At 31.1% G+C, this 18,460-nt stretch overlaps 2 protein-coding genes across 5 annotated transcripts; one reads left to right on the top strand and one right to left on the bottom strand.

Moving 5' to 3' along the window:
- The first annotated feature begins 6,204 nt into the window (after positions 1-6,204).
- On the top strand, positions 6,205-10,728 carry LOC107028396 (peptidyl-prolyl cis-trans isomerase FKBP13, chloroplastic). 4 transcript variants are annotated; one of them, XR_001457839.2, is made up of 7 exons: positions 6,205-6,697; positions 8,641-8,733; positions 9,429-9,489; positions 9,576-9,644; positions 10,101-10,180; positions 10,335-10,393; positions 10,467-10,728. XR_001457839.2 is itself a non-coding variant. In XM_015229454.2 (6 exons), the coding sequence occupies exons 1-5, from the start codon at positions 6,308-6,310 to the stop codon at positions 10,163-10,165; spliced, it is 678 nt and encodes a 225-aa protein (XP_015084940.1). In that variant the 5' UTR covers positions 6,205-6,307; the 3' UTR covers positions 10,166-10,180; positions 10,335-10,728. The 4 variants fall into 4 exon arrangements, 2 of the variants coding, with proteins under 2 accessions (XP_015084940.1, XP_015084939.1); XM_015229454.2 differs by having other exon boundaries at positions 10,335-10,728; XR_001457838.2 differs by having other exon boundaries at positions 6,206-6,697; positions 10,101-10,393.
- Positions 10,729-15,479: 4,751 nt separating this feature from the next.
- LOC107028395 (zinc finger protein CONSTANS-LIKE 4-like) lies at positions 15,480-17,348 on the bottom strand. Its single transcript, XM_015229452.2, has 2 exons — positions 16,505-17,348; positions 15,480-16,020 (listed from the first exon to the last, which is right to left on the bottom strand). The coding sequence occupies exons 1-2, from the start codon at positions 17,228-17,230 to the stop codon at positions 15,700-15,702; spliced, it is 1,047 nt and encodes a 348-aa protein (XP_015084938.1). The 5' UTR covers positions 17,231-17,348; the 3' UTR covers positions 15,480-15,699.
- Positions 17,349-18,460: the final 1,112 nt, after the last annotated feature.

Genomic DNA, 18,460 nt, shown 5'->3' with positions numbered 1-18,460 from the left:
AGGTCTCTTTTCTGCATTATATTTTTCGTAAATTTCATTATAGAGACCTCACGAGGTCGCTAAAAATAAATGCAGAAAAGAGACCTTATGAGGTCTCTCCTTTAAAATAATATAAAATTAAATTAAATAATATCTTAGCGATCTCATGAGGTCTCTTTATTAAAATATAAAATTAAATAATATAATAAAATGGTGACCTCATGAGGTCTCTATATAAAAAATATAAAATTAAATTAAATAATACAATAGTGACCTCATGAGGTCTCCTTTTTTAAAAAAATCAGATAATTTGTTGGTGACCTCGTGAGGTCTCCGTTTGGCGACCTCATGAGGTGTCTTTAAAAAAGTGACCTGCATTTTACCGACCTACCGTTGAGGTCTCTTTTTGGGTCTCTTTTTCCCGAAAAGAGACCTCGTGAGGTCTCTTTTCTAGGTCTCTTTTTGGCCTTTTTTTAGTAGTGATCTACGTTGTTTTTTATGTTATCCACAAATTCTTTCTAAACTCCGGAATTATGAATATGTATTATTTTCACTTGGAAAGTTCAATAGATTATAGATATCCATTTTATTGCGGTAATTGAAATCATTATTCATGACCTCAAGGCCGAAAATAATTGCGGTAATTTAGATATCCATTTTATTGCAGTGCCGAAAATAATTTGTTGTCTCCTGAACATTTGTCGTCCAAGGCGGGATTGCAAAATTGATAGCATCCAAAACATTAATCTTTCCTCGATCAAATTTATGTCTCACTTCATAGCCTTCTAAAATCCTACGATAAAATTTGTTCCAATAATATATCTTGAAAGATCTTATTATCCTAGTATCACAAGGTTAAATCTCAAAATATTCTATAAAATAATTATTATTAATTTATTATTTAAATAATACCTCTACAAAATAATGATATTTCATGTTCCAACTATATTATTTTTGTGAGATTTTACTATAATATGGACGGATGGAAAGTAAAAAACTTCTTCATTCTAATAGAGAAATCTCCGAAGGCCAGTGACCATGGTTCGAAACTCTGAATGATGAACTCATTCTTTTATCTTTCTCTACTTAAATATCAGACTTATTATCCATAGCAAAGTTCGAATTCAAGACATGCACCTAATTTACACATTATGATGTGCTTCACTCTTATCATTAAACCAAAACCTAATTACAACATCATCGAGGCCTTTTATCCTTCCATCAAACATACACTAACTGGTTAACACAACCATGAATGGACAACTCAGTAATTTCCTTTTCGAGCGCCTCAATAACTTAGACTCAGACCTTATATATAAGTCCTAAATTGGCTAATCAGACTTTGTTATAACTTGAAATCAACAATATGAGCAAATGCATATAGGATCTATCTAGAAAGATAGATCTATAAATAGACTAGTTTATTTTGTTTTAAGAAATTAAAAGAATTATAATAAGAATGAAGTAAATTTTAAGAAATGCTAATATAATTGCTTTAATATTCACTTTGATATTCTTTTTATGCAAACAGTAAATCACTTCCTTTTTTGTTAAGGCAAAGACCAAATTCCCTGCTTCAAGCCAATAAAGACGGAGAAGATTGACTCAAGAATCAATTTCATTTCGAGCTCTTTTATATATATATATATATATCATAAGTTACGTTGTCAGTGGCAGAGGCAAAAAGTTTTACTAAAAGGTTCAAAATATGAAGAGATAAACACTAAAATTAAAAGAAATTCAACATTTACTCTATGCATAAAAAATAATTTTAATCATATATAAACAGTGTAAATTTTCTACGTTGTGCCCTTGAGTGTTGCGATGGAAGACATGATAAGCCAAGTCAAAGCATGAAAATAGAGTGAAATATATTATGAAGGCAGGTCGATTCTATATAGAACTAATAAAATAATAAGTGATATTCTTACTTAATTTTTTGCGTGTGTCGTGTTTACTAAGCAAGCAAAAAAATATTGTCCCAAAAAATATTTATATGTAATTTAGAAAAAAATACTGTGTAATTTTCATTTATGAGAGTTTAGATGAATTCATCAACCCTATCTAGCTCTGCCCCGAAGCTATCATAAATCAAAGCTGTTTTTTACAACATATAAAACACATCTAGTTGTGGCCACTCTACTAATTACATTAATCACCTTTGCAGCTGGTTTCACATTGCCAGGAGATTTTAACATCGATCCTAATTAATAAAGGGGATATATGGCGATTCTACTAAATAGAATCGCCATATCTTTATTAGGGCTATCGATAGCAATATCTCTTGGCGATGTGAAACCAGTTGCGAAGATGATTGTCACTAATTAATAGACGGGCTACAACTAGATGTATTTAAGTTGCCTTAGCTTCTTCTTTTCTTCAAAGAAAGATAGAATGAAATTGCTTGTTGCTTGCAAAGTAGAAGGGAAGTATGTCTAAGAAGGTGAAAAATTAGACTCAATATATAGATATTGTTGGACACTTAAAAGTATGTGAAAAATGTAGATGAAAAGCTGTGTTTGGTAGGAACACTGAAAATGTTTTTCTAGGAAAATAATTTGATTTCTTGTTTATTATTTTTTCTTATATTTGGCACATAATAAAAAATACTATCTCCGTCTCATTTTATATGTTACCTTTCGAATTTCAAGAGTTAAACAAGTCTATATTTGATTGTAAATTTTTCATAAATCTTTTAAATATTTTGCACTATTAATTATTGTGACTCATAGTACTTTTTACTTAGTTTACAAATATATAGATTTCATTTCAAATAGATTGAAAATTTTAAGTGCAAATTTCCGATCAAACTTAAACTGTTTGACTCTTAAAATATAAAAGGTGTCATATAAATTAGGACAAAAAGAAGAATATGTTATAGTAGACTAGTTGATAAATGAACACAATACAACAAATAAAATATTGATAATATTATTAAATATATTATAAAAATATATGTTTTTTGTAAATTGACTAAAAAAATATATGGTATTATACCTTACCTGTGGGCAAAACCACGTCGAAAGTAAAAAAATGGATGCTTTAGCTAGTGGAGAATGTGCAAAAAGTAGATTATACTAAACAAGGTTTAAGATTACATTACTCTTTAATTTTTTTTTATTGTTTCTCAATTGCTTTCTTTTTCTTTCACTTTTTTTTTTTTTTGACTTTCGTGGTTTAATTCAAAATCAAGTTATTCCAAAGTATATTTTAAGGTTTGTTCCAAATTATAAAGATTCCTATTTGGATCTATCGAGTGGGTGATTCCACAAGCTTCGTTTGCTCTTTTAAGAATTCGTTTAAATTGGCTTAAAAATCAATCAAAAATTTACTTTTAAATCAATTTTTGATTTCTAAAACTGTTTGACAAATATTAAAAAGTAAGTTAAAATAAGTCAAAAATACTTAAAATAAGTTAGAAATCAAAAGTAAATCTCCCCTACTTTTTATTTTTTGACTAAAGATTCATTTCAATTTGACTTTTTATTTTTGATTTAAGCAAATCCAAACAGATTCTTAGCCCTTTTTTCTTCTAGTTTTGACAATCATGTCCAATTTTTTTAAAGCAATTGAAATCACTCCTTAAGCCTTTCAAAAACACTTGAAACCTAAAATTATATCATTCAAATCATTACTAGTTCATTAATCTCACAAACGGGATATGGATTTATTAGGGGTGGGCATCCGATAATTTGGTTCGATTTTGGTTTTTCTCTTTTTGATTTTTACGGTTTTCGGTTCTTGTACAACGTGTACCGAACACCAACCGAAATAATTCGATTCGGTTTTTATTATTTCGGTTCGGTTTTTTATTATTTTGGTTCGATTTTGTTATTTCAGTTTTTTTAGTGGACCTGCTTAGTGGGCTTATTAAAATTTAAAAATTTACAAATTTTTTGGTTTGATTTTTCAGCTTAATGGGCTAAAAATAGTTACATCAAAAAAGTGTCTTTTACTTTTTACTTTTTAATTTTAAATTATAATATTTCTTATTTAACATTAATAATTAATATAATATAAATATATATTATAATATAATATATTTCAGTAAACCGAAATATCGAATAACACAAAATTACATACCGAAAATAGAACCAAAATACTGAAAAATACAAAAACGTATATCGAATATCGAATCGAAAACCAAAAAACCGAAACTGAAATACCGAAAAAATTCGACTCAGTTCGGTGTTTCAATTTTTCGATGTTTATGCCCAGCCCTAGGATTTATTATTCAAAAGTGGCATAAAGTTGACAAAAATAACAACTTATCAATAATATGAGGTAGGAATTCATAAACTTCAAAGGAAAAATATTTTTTCATGAAAGTATATTTTTTTAGAAAATATTTTGTTAGAAATAAGCTAAGTGAGAAAGTGTTTGATAAGTTAAAAAATTAAGTATTATTTCGCAAACATTCACAGGGGAGTTCAGGGATGGTGGGGTTAGATGATCAATGGGTTGAAATTCGGGCTGTTGGGTGGCGGAAGAGGAGACTATGAATATGGAATGTCACTATTAATGAAATTTTTTATTTTTTATTTTTATTAGAAAAATTATTTTCCTTATTTTTAATTTTTTTTTTTAAATATCTTCTAAATAATTTAACCAATCGAACGTAAAAAGATTTAAAAACATTTAAAAAAAAATTCCTCCATACCAAACACAAGGCTATTACAAGATTTGGATGAAGAGGAACTAAGGGCCCGTTTGGATGGGCTTAATAAAAGTAGCTTTAAAAAAGTACTTTTGAAAGTGCTGAAACTTATTTTTAAAATAAGCAGTTATGCGTTTGGATAAAAGTACTGAAGTTGCTATGCCAAACGTGAAAAGAGAAAAATGGAAGAAAGAGATGTTAGGTTATGTGGGTAATTTGGAGATTGTATAAAAATATTAAGGGCAAAAAGATAAAAATGTGGTCAACTTAAAACAGCTTATAAGCTAAAAAAAAAAATACCTCTACCCCAGCTTTTAACTTTTGGCTTAAAATAAGTTTTTTTTAACTTAAAATAAGTTATTTTGAGTATTGCCAAACAGATAAATAAGTCAAAAACCAGCTTTTAAGTCAGTTTGACCAGCTTTTAAGCTGAGCCAAACAGGCTCTAAAGAGTTTTTCAAGGTAAAAAAACGGAAGGACGTATGCTAATGAAAGCAAATCATACAAGAGATATATGGGCGAGGCACAATGCAGATTAGAAGTGTCTATTTGAATTGACTTATTTTAAGTGTTTTTAAATAATTTTTAAATATTTGGATAAAATTAAAAAATATTTATAAGCTCTTATTTAAGGTCAAAATAATAAAAATAAGTCATAAATTAAAAATTCTAATTTATTACTTGTACTTATAAGTCATAGACAAAAAATCAATCCAAACAAACCCTAAATAATTATTTGGCTAGTTTGAAGTACTATCCTTAATTAATATTTGGATAACTAGTCGAGAGATGTTTAAAAGGACGTCAGTTAGCAGATTTGGGGATGTCCAGATACTACTAGTTTATTTGATTTGTAATGTTCACTTGATAAATAAAATCTTTACTTATCAAAAAAAATGTTATTCAAAAAATATTCATATGTAATCTAATAAGATACTTACTACGTGGACGTAATTGAGGGTGAGAAGGTTAAGAGGGGGAATCGAAGATTTTCAGTAGTTAAAAATGAGACAAAGAATAACTTGTATTCTCTATTTTTATCCGAGAAGTCATTTTCCTCATTTATAAAGAGTTTATTTTCCTAAAAAAAATATATTATCTAAATATTGTGACCAATTAAACATAAAAAGATTAAAAAAAAATTTCCTCCTTACCAAACATAAGCCTATTACAATTTGCATCGTGGGTACTTTTTAAATTGAAAAGTCACATACTTGTTTTAAATAATTTTGTGTGAACAAGTATCATTAAAATTGTAACACACACTTACTAAAATAATGAAAAACATCTTAATTTTTCATAAATAACAGTTACTATAATTTTTTATTACTCATTTAATCAAAATATTCATACAAATAATAATCTGAGTAAAGACAATAATAAGAAAAAAAATTTAGTTTATATATTTAAATTAAATCTCGATTAAATCTAAATTTACGTCAAAAAATTTCATATTAACGATAAATCACTTCCTAAGAAAGACTACTGACTCTATACTTATCGAGCCCCAAAACATAATAACGTAACAATGTGAACGACTAATACGAAGAACGGAAGATATTTGGAAGATATTTGGGGGGAAATATTTATTGGTGGAAATAAATTCACTTCTCTTCTCCACCTGTGTCCATTGTCTTTCTTATCTGTTCTAAAATTCTCTGTTTGGTGGAAATGAATTCCATTCCTTTCTCCATTGTTACATACATACCTTCAAATCAGCCATTGTTACTCTGTACCAAAACTTCCCAAACAACAGATCCTATTCCACATTTTATCAAATCCTCAATACTCTCGTCTTCTTCGAAATCTGTGAATAAACTCGCAGAAACAATTAGTCCATTGCCTTCTTCGTTCAGTAGAAGAGAAACCCTAAGTGCTTGCGGATTGGGTTTTTCGGCGGTTTTGTTCGAGGCTCTTTTGCAGCCACAGTCGAATATTGAAGCAATTGCTGAAGAAGCTGCAGCTACGGAATGTGAATTCACAGTTACACCTTCAGGTCTTGCTTATTGTGATAAAGCTGTAGGTTATGGACCTGAAGCTGTTAAAGGACAATTGATCAAGGTAACTTATTAGTCTTTGAACTTCTCTTTGATTTCATTTATATTTTTTAGTTATTAGTTTTGGGGAAAAAACTTATTTGCACCGAAGAATTAACCTAAATAGCTGTGTAACCACTCTCATTGGTAGCTGGTTTGGAGGTGAGTTATGCAGTATAAGTAATACCACAGTTGGTAGTTGGTTTGAATTTGAGTTATGCAATATAGAATTAATATGATGTTTGAGTAGTAACCTAGAAACTCGCATAACTAATACGCGTCTAAGTTATGTGAGTATTGATGTATATTTTTTTATGGTTGTGGTGTATGAGTTTGCTTTCGCATATCTGGACTACTTCCACGGAATACATCCCACACCTTCCATCAGATATAAAATAACTATGTCCACCAAGGCTAGAACAGATAGGAAGGATTACCTAGTGTGTTTTTTTTAATCTTTAGTGGGTTTTGAACTTGACACCTGATGACTCTCAACCACTTCATTGACACCTAAGTCACATCATTGGGTGCAATGATGCATTGTTTTATAAAGAGTAGAAAATGAAATAACTAATTCATGAATAACTAAATTCTGTATAACTATACGTATATAAGATAATACATGAATTCTCTCATAACTAATTTCTGTATTACTCTAACCTACTACCAAATGACCTGTAAGTTCATCTGTTACGACACAAGTCATGTTTCATTTGTTCGGTTCGTGAGTGATAAGTTTATCCAGAAAATATACGGTATATATTAAGATTAATGATACATTAGTAAATCGGAGAGTGTATTGATGAAAATTTTGATTAGAGAAGATTAGTATACTAGTGTCTAAGTGTTGGTTGGAGCAAGTCATATGAAATTGAAACCCAAAGTCTTTCAAGGAAAATGACTTCCGTTCATGTGTGACTGCAAGGGAAGTCATTTTTCCCTGTATGTACATTTATACGGTAACCAAAGACCAGAAAATGACTTCTGTTGTGCCAAAGAGGAATTCTAGTCACACGTTGATACGTAAATAAACCAAGTTAAGTGATAGATATTTCTGCAAAAGATACATGTATGCACAAATTTAGGTAAAAGTATAATTCTTTTTGTTGCCTCTCGCCATTATAGCCAAGAAAGTAAGTGGCTGCATTTTTACATGTGCTTCTCAAAAAGTTCAGAGGTTAACTGGCAAAATGGGATCAACATAAGAGGAAAGTTTCGTAAAGTTAGTACATCCCGGGAGATGCATTGAGATTCAGACAAAACCTATTAATACTACAGAGATACTCAAGAAGTACCTGAGATACTGCATTACCCAAGTTTTCCTGGATCGTTTCGTCTTGAAGCAGTTCTGCTTATGTAGTTCTTAAGAAGACAACTTGTCATCTTTTGAAGGCCAAAACTAGCAGAATCAACAAATGCGACTAGCAATTCCCTCATTTCAACAGTCATGATTTTACTTCCCTTAGTAGTAGTCAAACCTCATTCTTCAGGTAAAACCAATGCTTCAAGAATCATGAAGAACTTTAGTGTTAATATTCAGAATTCAAATCATAAGGAAAAACAGTTGAACTAGTTTCACACGTTTTTGCCCAATCTTTAAGATGGGTGTTTTATGTAGCTAACTCTATAGTTTTTCCCACAATAATATATATATAAAATACATAATAAAGTGGTATTTTCTGGTGATCTATATATGTTTCTGGCATGGGTGACCTTTTGGAAAATAAAGGAATGGTTAAGTTATGTTGTTCATACAAAACAAGGCGAAGTGACTTTAGTAGATAAATTCATCAAGTTAAGTGACCATTTGAGAATTTTTCTCCTATAGATATTGATTCATAATTAGAGGAAAAACTTACTCTGAAAAAGCTATTTGGTATACTGAGACAAGATGTTTGAGCTCATCCTTAACCTTTTTCTCTTCTATATTGAGTCGTATCACATTATTATTAAGAGATTGTTGTTCAGGCACATTATGTAGGTAAACTGGAAAATGGGAAGGTCTTCGATAGCAGCTACAATCGTGGAAAGCCTCTTACATTTCGCGTTGGTGTTGGCGAGGTAAGCTAATTTTGTTATTCTATAGCAGATTAGCAGTATTATCAGCAGTAAGAAATGGACAAAAAAACTTAGATTATCTCTATGACTATCTATTGCTCTCCTCGCAGGGCCGTAGAATGGTTCTAGTCTTGATTGACTAGATCCTTGATCCCAGAGTTTTATCTACATCCAGTTGCTTCTATAGTACATAATTAGTTTCCAATCTTGTAGCTTGATATAAAGACTAACTAGGCTAGCTGTTCTCACTGGAAACTTATATTTCAGCATGGAGTAGCAACCAGGAATATTAGTCCGAACTCCCCGAAACCTCCTTTTTGTAACACCTTCACTTTAAGTCACCCTTCATACAGCCCCCTATGGGCTGTATTTGCTAGAAAATTGGGCATTCTTATCGAAATGCATGACTACTTAATGGGGGGATTCACCGCAAATAGTAGCTTGACTCATTATTGCCGAGATAATGGTCTACTATTGACTCTTCCCTGAGTCACACTGTCCCCATTTGTACTAAGGATCCTGTTACTGTATTTTTCTAATGCTCCTTGTACATTTGTCCCTTAAGTAATAATAATATACTATATTTCTTCTGGAACTAAAAGAAAAAACAAATAAACTATTGTCCTATGAATATAACTTTATAATGTTTAACGGTAGATAGTTAACTCGTTTTTTCTGCTGATTATTTCCTGATGTAGGTTATTAAAGGTTGGGATCAGGGAATTCTAGGAGGTGATGGTTTTCCTCCAATGCTAACTGGTAGGAGCACATATTGTACATCAAATTATTCATACTTGAAGAATTTCAAAAAAGTAAAAGTTACTATCTCATCACTTAAATTTCAGGAGGAAAGCGTAAACTGAAGATTCCTCCAGAACTTGGATATGGGATAAGAGGAGCTGGCTGCAGAGGAGGTAAGCTAATTCAAAGAACAATTCCCAGTTACATACTTCCCTTTTCTGTTTAACCATCCGATACCCAAAGTTCACTGGCCCCGACATGTTCTAGGCCTGTATAAGGGTAAATCGCTCTCTATGAAAAGATTTTATCCTCAAAGTTCGAAACTAAAACATTTGGTTAAGCCTTAAGGGGAGAGGGATCCCTACTATCCTACTACACTACTCTGTGGTGTCGGCCAGTTGCATATGTTCTTTTTCTGCTTAACCATTCAGTACCCAAAGTCCACTCACCCGATTATCTAGGCCAGCTAGATGGGTAAAGCGCTCTCTAGTGAAAAGATTATCCCTTCACAGAGCTCAAAACCAAGACCTGTAACCCCAATCATCACGCCACACCGGTCTGTGGTACCGTGCAGTTGCATATGTGGTAGCTGTAAACAATGTCCTAATTGTCACATACTGATGGTTTAGGTACGTGCATTATTCCTCCAGACTCAGTTCTACTGTTCGATGTGGAGTTTGTTGGCAAGGCTTAGGTCTCAGCAATGGAGGTATAATTTTTTTTCCATGAAGCTATTCATAAAATGATTGATCAAAGGGCAAAGCTTTTGTAAGCTTAATACTTTAGAGATTTTTGCAGTACATACCGTGACCTGCTTGTATATTTTTGGTTAGATTTACAAAAATTACAATTATTTCGTACAGAATGTTACAAACTATATAAAGTAATATTGCGAGGAACCAGCAAGGATTGTGGTGAAGTGGTAAGTATTCATTCATCCTTAACTAATACCATCAAGTTCAAGTCCCCTAGGGTAAAAAAGGTCGTTTTTTTAGGAAGTGTTTTACCCAATGGGACTTTCCGGCGCGAATCCAAAGGTACGAAAGTCGCCTTTGTTGTTGAGCATTTTACTCCAATATAGAATTTCCTGGCACAAATTCAAATTTAGTAATCAAACTAAAGGGCTCTCCCTATAACACTGCACACACAACTCATAAGCCAAGTAAGCTAAACACCTGATTAATGAGTGTTACTCGAAATAATTAAGTCAGATGAGTACTGATATCATGAAATAAAATAAATTTATCCCTCTGTGCACTTTTACTTGTCACTAAATAAATTTTTATTTTTATTGTTATTTTTGACATATCAAAAAAAGATAATAATTCTTTTCATGATTTACCCTCGGCTTACATACTTATTTTTCAAGATATTATTTATCTGAAATAGTTTAATAAACTACTTATATTATTAATGATTTTCTTAATGAATATGTAAGTTAAATTGCCATTAATAAAAGTCAACTGAGGGAGTAAAAGAAAAAAATGGAGTTGATAGAATTTGCCATCTTGTCAACTATTCATTGTGGAACTGGCATGCCTCAATTGAAATAATTGCTTCCCACATCTTCACATGGCATTAATTATATAAACAATTTAGAAGTTACCTAAACTACAATATTAATATAATAATAATATTTAAACGCCACGTGGCTTTATGTACTTCCTCTATTTTACTTCATCTCAATAGTTCTACAATTAAGAAAGATCTAATTTTAAAATTTTCTTTCTACCTTTAATGCAATAGTTTATAATCTTTACATATATTTTAAAATAAATCACAATCGCAAATTTCAAAATCTATCTTTTAAAATTTGTATTTACACAACATAAATTAAGACAGCACGAACATAATATTGTCGACTTTTAGGGGTCTTTTGGTAGCTGTAAAGAGGCATACTATTTATGTATATATTAATTTGTACATTAATTATACAACATTAGTCGGTTAGTTAGTTAAAAAGTAAGTTATTCATGGATAAAATTAATATAATGTTTGCAGTGAAGGAGTTAGGATTTTCAATAAGAGGGTTTAAAAATCTGAAAAAATAGACACACGATGAAGTCAAAGTGGTTCGACATCTACTATATATACTTAAAAAATTATTTTAACCACGTATAAATCGTTTAATTTTCCGTCGAAGGAGGTTCATCTAGGTGTCTCCGCCACTGGATGTTTGGTTTGTAATTTAAAAACTTAAAGTATTAGTATATGTAATTTATATATTATCTTACGTGGAAGAGAAGATAAAATAACTAGTTCACACATAATTTATATTCAATAACTAATACTCCCTTCGTCCGGTATTGTTTGTCATGGTTTCTATTTATAGAGTCAAACTATAAAAACTTTGACTAACATTTTAAGATGCATTTTTTAATCATATTAATATGAAAAAATTGTAATTTATAGTACTTTTCATATAGTTTTAGAATATCTAATTTTTTTAAAAAAAATATCAAATTAATGTGATCTAAATTACCTTTGAAAATTATTCAAATTGACTTTCGATAAGCGCAATATGACAAACTTTTCTAGACGGAGGGAGTATTCAATATCTAATACTTGCATAATTCTTTTTTTATTTGCCTACCTACTACCTGATATCCACATCGGAGTAAAGCATTCTCTAACAAAAGGTGATTTCATATCCAAAGAGACTCGAACTCGATGTCCACTTGGAAAGTTTAGGATATGAGGAAATCTATTCAGCCAATAAGCTTTTAGATTTTGATATTGAATTTGATCCACATCTTGATTATTAATATAATTTATTTTTATTTTTATTTTTCTCTCACACACTTTTTCTTTTAATACTTTGGTGAGTAGTTTGTTGAAAAGGAACTGAAGTGTTGCGTAAACCGTGTGTGGATGTGACTTTTAAAATCATCGTAGATGTTGACTAGTGTAAATTTTCTATCCACAACAAATAAAACGATTAGAAAGGGTTCGTTGTATCAATAAAGTGTATTAATTTAAAAAATGTTTTTACCTAAGTTCATGAATGTGTTTCCTTTAGTTGTGCAGAAAATGGTAGATTGGAATTGAATGAATTGCATCGAAATGTCTGTCTTATTAGCAAGAAAAATAAAGTTTTATTGAATTAATATTTTGTCAAGTTAAATGTTGATAAATGATAACTCTATAAACAAACATATATCTGAAAAAACTTCCAAATCTAAGATTTTTTTTCTTTTTTAATGAGTTAAAATGGAATATGAAAATAGGAGTACCAAAAGGGTGTCTTTATTTCACAAATAATAACATACTTGGACTAATTTTACAAGTAGAGTTTGAGAAAGGTGGTATGTACTCGTAATTTTGCTTCTGTCTTGTGGGGTAGATAAATTGTTTTCGATAGACCTCGGTCTTAAGTAAAGTAAATCAAATCAGATATGAAAAGAAAATACAATAGAGAGAGGAACAATAGAAACAATAAATAATATGATGTTCGAAGTAAAGAAAACAACATCTAATAGGAAATTGAAGAAAGATAATAAAAGAGTAATACTCCTATCTAGGGTTATGTCCTTGATAATGTGGAGGCACATATATGCCATGTATAATCATCTTCTCCAATACGTCTTCGGCCACCTCTATCTTTTTTCTGACTCACCATGATCAACTTTTCACACCTCCACTAAGACATTTGGTATCATTCCAGTCTTGCTTTCCTCATCTTAGAAACTACTCTCGCGTTATACTGATATCTTTGTTTTCAATCATCTCTCATAATATGACCACACATTCATCTTAGTATTCTTAATTCCACTGGTTTCATCTTTTGAGAGCATGCAAATTTTTTACTGGACAACACTTCTCTTCATATAATAGGTTTGACAATTACTTTATACAAGCATTCCTTTTAAGTCTTGAAGGCATATTTTTATCACGCAAGACACTGTATGTGAGTCTCAAACTCATTCAATCCGATATACTACGATATTTAAAATCATCGTCGATCTCATCATTTTCTTAAATTCACGTAACTATAATATTCTCAAATTGAAGTGGAGTATGACTATCTCTATATTTGTGTAGCGTGTAAAGAAAAAGCATATCCCAACCACATTTTTTCACTAAAATCTACTATTTTCCTTTACACTATTTGATCGATCCATCAATTTCCTTGAGACTGCTTTTCTCCGGGTATATTCCAAAAAATAATATTCCAACCATCTTTATTTGTCTGGTCTCATTTAATTCTGATGTATAATTATATAATTATTGATTTAATTTTTTGAAATTTATGGTTCAAAGAAAGTTGAATATTTGTGTGAGTTATAGATTATTTCACTAAGAGTAAAATAAAAATTTTAAGTATAAATTATTTTTAATTATAAAAATGTGGGATTCCTGAGACCAACTTCACATAAATTGGAGAAATAAAGTTAAAATTATGGCACTCAATATTTGTATTAATATGAAAAACTAAATAAGATTGAGATTCACATTCAGTGTTTTTGTGTGATACTCCCTCCGTACGGAAATATTTGTCGTGTTGCGCTTATCGAAAATCAATTTGACTAATTTTTAAAGGTAAATTAGATCACATTAATTCGATATTTTAAACAAAAAAATTAAATATTCTAAAACTATATGAAAAGTACTATAAATTACAATTTTTTGCATATTAATGTGATGAAAAAATGCATCTTAAAATGTTAGTCAAAGTTTTTATAGTTTGACTCTAAAAATAGAAATCATTACAAACAATACCGGACGGAGGGAGTAGTTCCAAATTAAAGTGAAAATATACACTTAATCGTTTTTTAAATAGTTAAGTGTGTTGAAATGCAAGGGCATATCTAATGTATCAATATTGGGTTTATCTTAACTTAGTATTTTTATGTGAAATATCAATTTATGGGTAAAAATTCATCAAACTTGCAATAGATACTAATACTATATATAAATTCACAACTTTAAAAATATAATTAGTTTAGTACTAAAAACACTAAAAATAAAATTCATAAATACTAATTTTGAATCCATTTCTTTATACAAAACACAAAGTATTTTATACTTATTTAATAATAATATGATATAAACACCTAAAGTGAAAAAAGTTGTTAAACCTCAACATTGAATATTCAAACTGCGGACTAAGGCATTGATTGATGCAATAATGACAAACTTTATATATAATAGCTCCCACCTACCTACTGATAGAAAATAAATTGCTTATTTTGAAAATGATTTAGTTCAACCTATTGAAACAATTTCACACATAAAATTAATCACGATATATTAGCTGATTTACCATATTTGCATTCTTTTATATTCTAGTTGCTCGGAGTTGTTATTGTTATTGAGCATTTTATTTTTCAATATGAAACTTTTAGGTAGTCGAGGGTTTATCCAAACTTCTTGACAAAAAATTACATTGCATATATAAGGTATTTTTTTAAATAAAATTATGTCTATATATTGATTTTGAATCTTTGAATGTAAAATTAGAAGTTGACTTAGTGTGTTTGAGAAGTTCAAAATAGAAACCCTGAATTCGCCTTTGGTTCCAACACAAAATTGGACTCCGATATATATATCGAGGGGTTCACCTGATTTCACGGAGTTGTTATTGTTATTGAGCATTTCATTTCTCAATATGAAACTTTTTAGATAGTCAAGGGGTTCACCCAAACTTCTTAACAAAAAATTACATTGTATATATAAGGTATATATTTAAAAAAATAATTATGTCTGTATATTGATTGTGACACTTTGAATGTAAGATTAGAGATTGACTTAATGTGTTTGACGGGCTCAAAATTGAAATCCTGGATTCGCCATTGGTTCCAACACAAAAATCGGACTCCAATATAGATATCAAACACTAAATAAAAAATCAAAGATCTTTAATAGGTTCTTTCTTCTTTTAATAAGCGGTTTTGGGTTCAAACTGAGATAGAAAGATAGATCATGGGGAAAAAAAAACTTCAAAAACAAGTCTTATTACGCAACGCAAATTCATATTAATAAGACCTTAATATGAATACCCAAGAAGGTTGAAGCAACATGAGAGCTTTTTAATACCATAATTAATCAGTTTCCATGGAGCTAATTTTCTTTAGATAATAAGAAAAGCTCATTACATTACTAAACAAACAAAAGTAGAAATGAAAATTCTACCAAATAAAAAAAGAAATATGTACACATAACATATTACTAGCTACTCCTAAATTACCATCAACAACAACAACAAAAAAAAATACTACTTTACGATTATCAAAACGATGGAACGACGCCGTACGAAGCGTCGGAGGCAACGAGTGAGTCTCCGACGTCGTTCTCCGTACGCTTCGCAAATCTCCCTTTGATTCGAGGTCGAGTCTCAGCATAGGCCTTTCTAGAAGCATATCGTATAGTCTTCTCGAATTTTCTATTCTTTCTCTTCTCTCTATACCTTAATACTCTTGCTTTTCTGTCTAAACTCGAAACTGGGTTAGGTAGTCCGTCAATGGCGGAGTTTCTAACAAATGTGTTTGATACATCTGTCATTGTGTTATGATCAGGCACAACTCCAACTTCCATTGATGATGAAGAGACCTATTCAAATAACACAATGTTTTATTAGTTTATGTGGAAAATAAAATGATTTGTTTAACTTTTATATACTAAAAGTCGTAAGATATAAGTTAAGAGCTTGCCCCGGATTCATACAAACCCCATTTTAACTTGGTGGAAAAATCATGCTTTATAACATAAATTTTTCAATACATATTAAAAGTATTTTAAACTTTATGTGAGCTTTTATTTTTGTATAACAATTTTAGCAACTTTTTATAGGTTTCTTTTGAGTTGAGGCTCTATTAGAAATAATAAGAACCGAATATATTACTTATATGATTATACTTAACTATAGGTTAAAGATAGTGTCAAAGGGAAAACCCTTCGTTGGAAATATACAAATGATTAAATAATCTATTTTAGACACTTTTAACATAACAAAATGTTATTTTTGAACCCCTTTAAGAAATTTTTGATTCCGCCACTAGTTAAAGCAATAAAATGAAGAGAAGAGAGTACATACACTTTGGCTAATGGATTGAGTAGTGAAGTTGTACATGAAAGGTTTAGATCCACCAGAAAAATCAATTTCATAAGTTGGGTATCCATCAACAACTGGGCCTTGTAATTGGATGTCATTCTTGTTGTTTTGTACATGAGGTACAACACAATCTTCTTTATACTCCTCTTGATTATGAAGCTGAGCTATATCATTACTAGGTTTCTGATCTGCAATTATATCCATTTCCACGTACGGATCCACATCGCTGAACAAATACTCCACAGATTTATACTCAATTCCTTGAGTATTATTAGTGCTCGGCGCTTGAAGTAGCCACGACTCCGCCTCCGCTTCTTCTTCTTCCGTCTCATCGTCATGCTGCTGCGGATCATCATTTCCATCCGCAGCAGCACCACGAGAAGAGCTGGCGGAGGCGGAGTCGTAGAATGGAACTACGGGAATCCGTTCGTGCCGGCGAGCTAAGGGATTGGCGGAGTGGATGTCTTGGTCGCAGGTGATGCAGAGTGCGGCGGCGTCGGCTTTACACGTGACGCTCGCCGGCGCGTGCTCGCACACTTCGCAGACCCAGACGCGCGCGTGCCTCGACGCGAGTTTGTTTGCAGCGTGGATTTTGGAGTCACAAGTTAAGCAGAGAAAAGCCATGTCCGCCTTGCAGAACACCGTGGACGGCGTCGCTTTGCAGGCGTCGCAGCGTTTCGCCGTCGTGCTCCAACTCTCCGCCACCATTATTCTGAGGTTTTTTTTTTCGTTAACTTTTCGTTACTTTCTCTCTCTAATGCTAAGTTTCTCTCACTAAAATTGCAATAATGGAGATTGATTTTTAGCTTTGATGGAGTGTTTTGTTGCTTTATTATTCAGACAAAGTTTTATCTTAATAGGGAGGACGAAATCTGAGATAGAACCAATGAGAGGATGACATGTGTTCTAGTCTTAGCCAAATAAGTTTGGAATTAATTAGTACTCCATCCGTTTCATTTTAGGTGACACCTTCTTCTTCTTTTTTAAGTGCGTTGTAAAATAACAGAGCGGAATTGATCGATCTACATCCAAAATTTTGGCTCCCCTTCTCAAGAGCACGTCTATAGAATAAAGAGAGCACGCGCCACACTCCTATTATATCGGGACTTTTAGCTTTTACTGCAAAGAAGAAATTAGTTTCGACTAGCTTTTTTTCCTAATCCTAAGTCCTAACCACGATAAGTCAGCTTAAAATAATTAAAAACAAATTCGATTTCAATAATCGGAGGCAAGTCAGAGGACAAAGGGCACACCCTAAATTTCTTAAACTTAGGAATTGCGTCAAGGCAATGCTACAAGCTTCCGAAATCAAATAAAACTTTTTGTCTTTTAAGCTTTTCTTTTTCGATCCACTACTATCTTATTTAAAAAAAGAAATTCAACTCAGACTCAAGAGAAAGAAAGTAATCACTTCTTCCCATGTAGATTTACTTGTTGTTAATAAATCAAAAGTCTTGTTCTACCTGTTGTAAATAAATTGGTAAGACTTGTTTCTTAAGATATATAAAATATCATCTTATTATAATTAGAATTTAATTTTAAAATACTTTTATCATTAATAAAATAATTTATAGCCTTATAGATATCTAAAATTATTTTAAACAAAATTTTTTATTATTATTTATAAAATATCGTATCAAATTAAATAATAATGATGGAGTATTCGAAAATACGAAGTTAGGTGGGGAATGAAGAAAGAGTCGTGTGTTGTTTAACACAAAGGTGTTAGTGGGGCTGTGGGGGTACTTGAGGTAGGGCCGGGTATAAATATCAAAAATAAATTGAAAAAATAAAGTGAATTGAATTAATTGAAATTTTTTGAGTGAAACATATATTTATAACAGGGAAAAGGGTCTGATATATCCCTCAACTTTGTCATTTGGAGCTGATATACCCTTACCGTTATACAAACGACTCACATATACCCCTGCCGTTACA

Source organism: Solanum pennellii, chromosome 8 (genome assembly GCF_001406875.1).
Source record: "Solanum pennellii chromosome 8, SPENNV200".
Lineage (NCBI taxonomy): Eukaryota > Viridiplantae > Streptophyta > Magnoliopsida > Solanales > Solanaceae > Solanum > Solanum pennellii.
Note: the sequence above shows the minus strand (reverse complement) of the source record. Positions and strands in the feature narration are given on the sequence as shown.

What these genes read in the sequence shown, in the direction of transcription:
- LOC107028396 (XM_015229454.2), top strand. Translation starts at nt 6,308, where the DNA reads ATGAATTCCATTCCTTTCTCCATTGTTACATACATACCTTCAAATCAG. An exon ending in TTAAAGGACAATTGATCAAG is followed by an intron (nt 6,698 to 8,640) that starts GTAACTTATTAG and finishes ATTGTTGTTCAG; the next exon opens with GCACATTATGTAGGTAAACT. An exon ending in TTCGCGTTGGTGTTGGCGAG is followed by an intron (nt 8,734 to 9,428) that starts GTAAGCTAATTT and finishes TTCCTGATGTAG; the next exon opens with GTTATTAAAGGTTGGGATCA.
- LOC107028395 (XM_015229452.2), bottom strand. Translation starts at nt 17,230, where the DNA reads ATGGTGGCGGAGAGTTGGAGCACGACGGCGAAACGCTGCGACGCCTGC. An exon ending in CTCAATCCATTAGCCAAAGT is followed by an intron (nt 16,021 to 16,504) that starts GTATGTACTCTC and finishes TTATTTGAATAG; the next exon opens with GTCTCTTCATCATCAATGGA.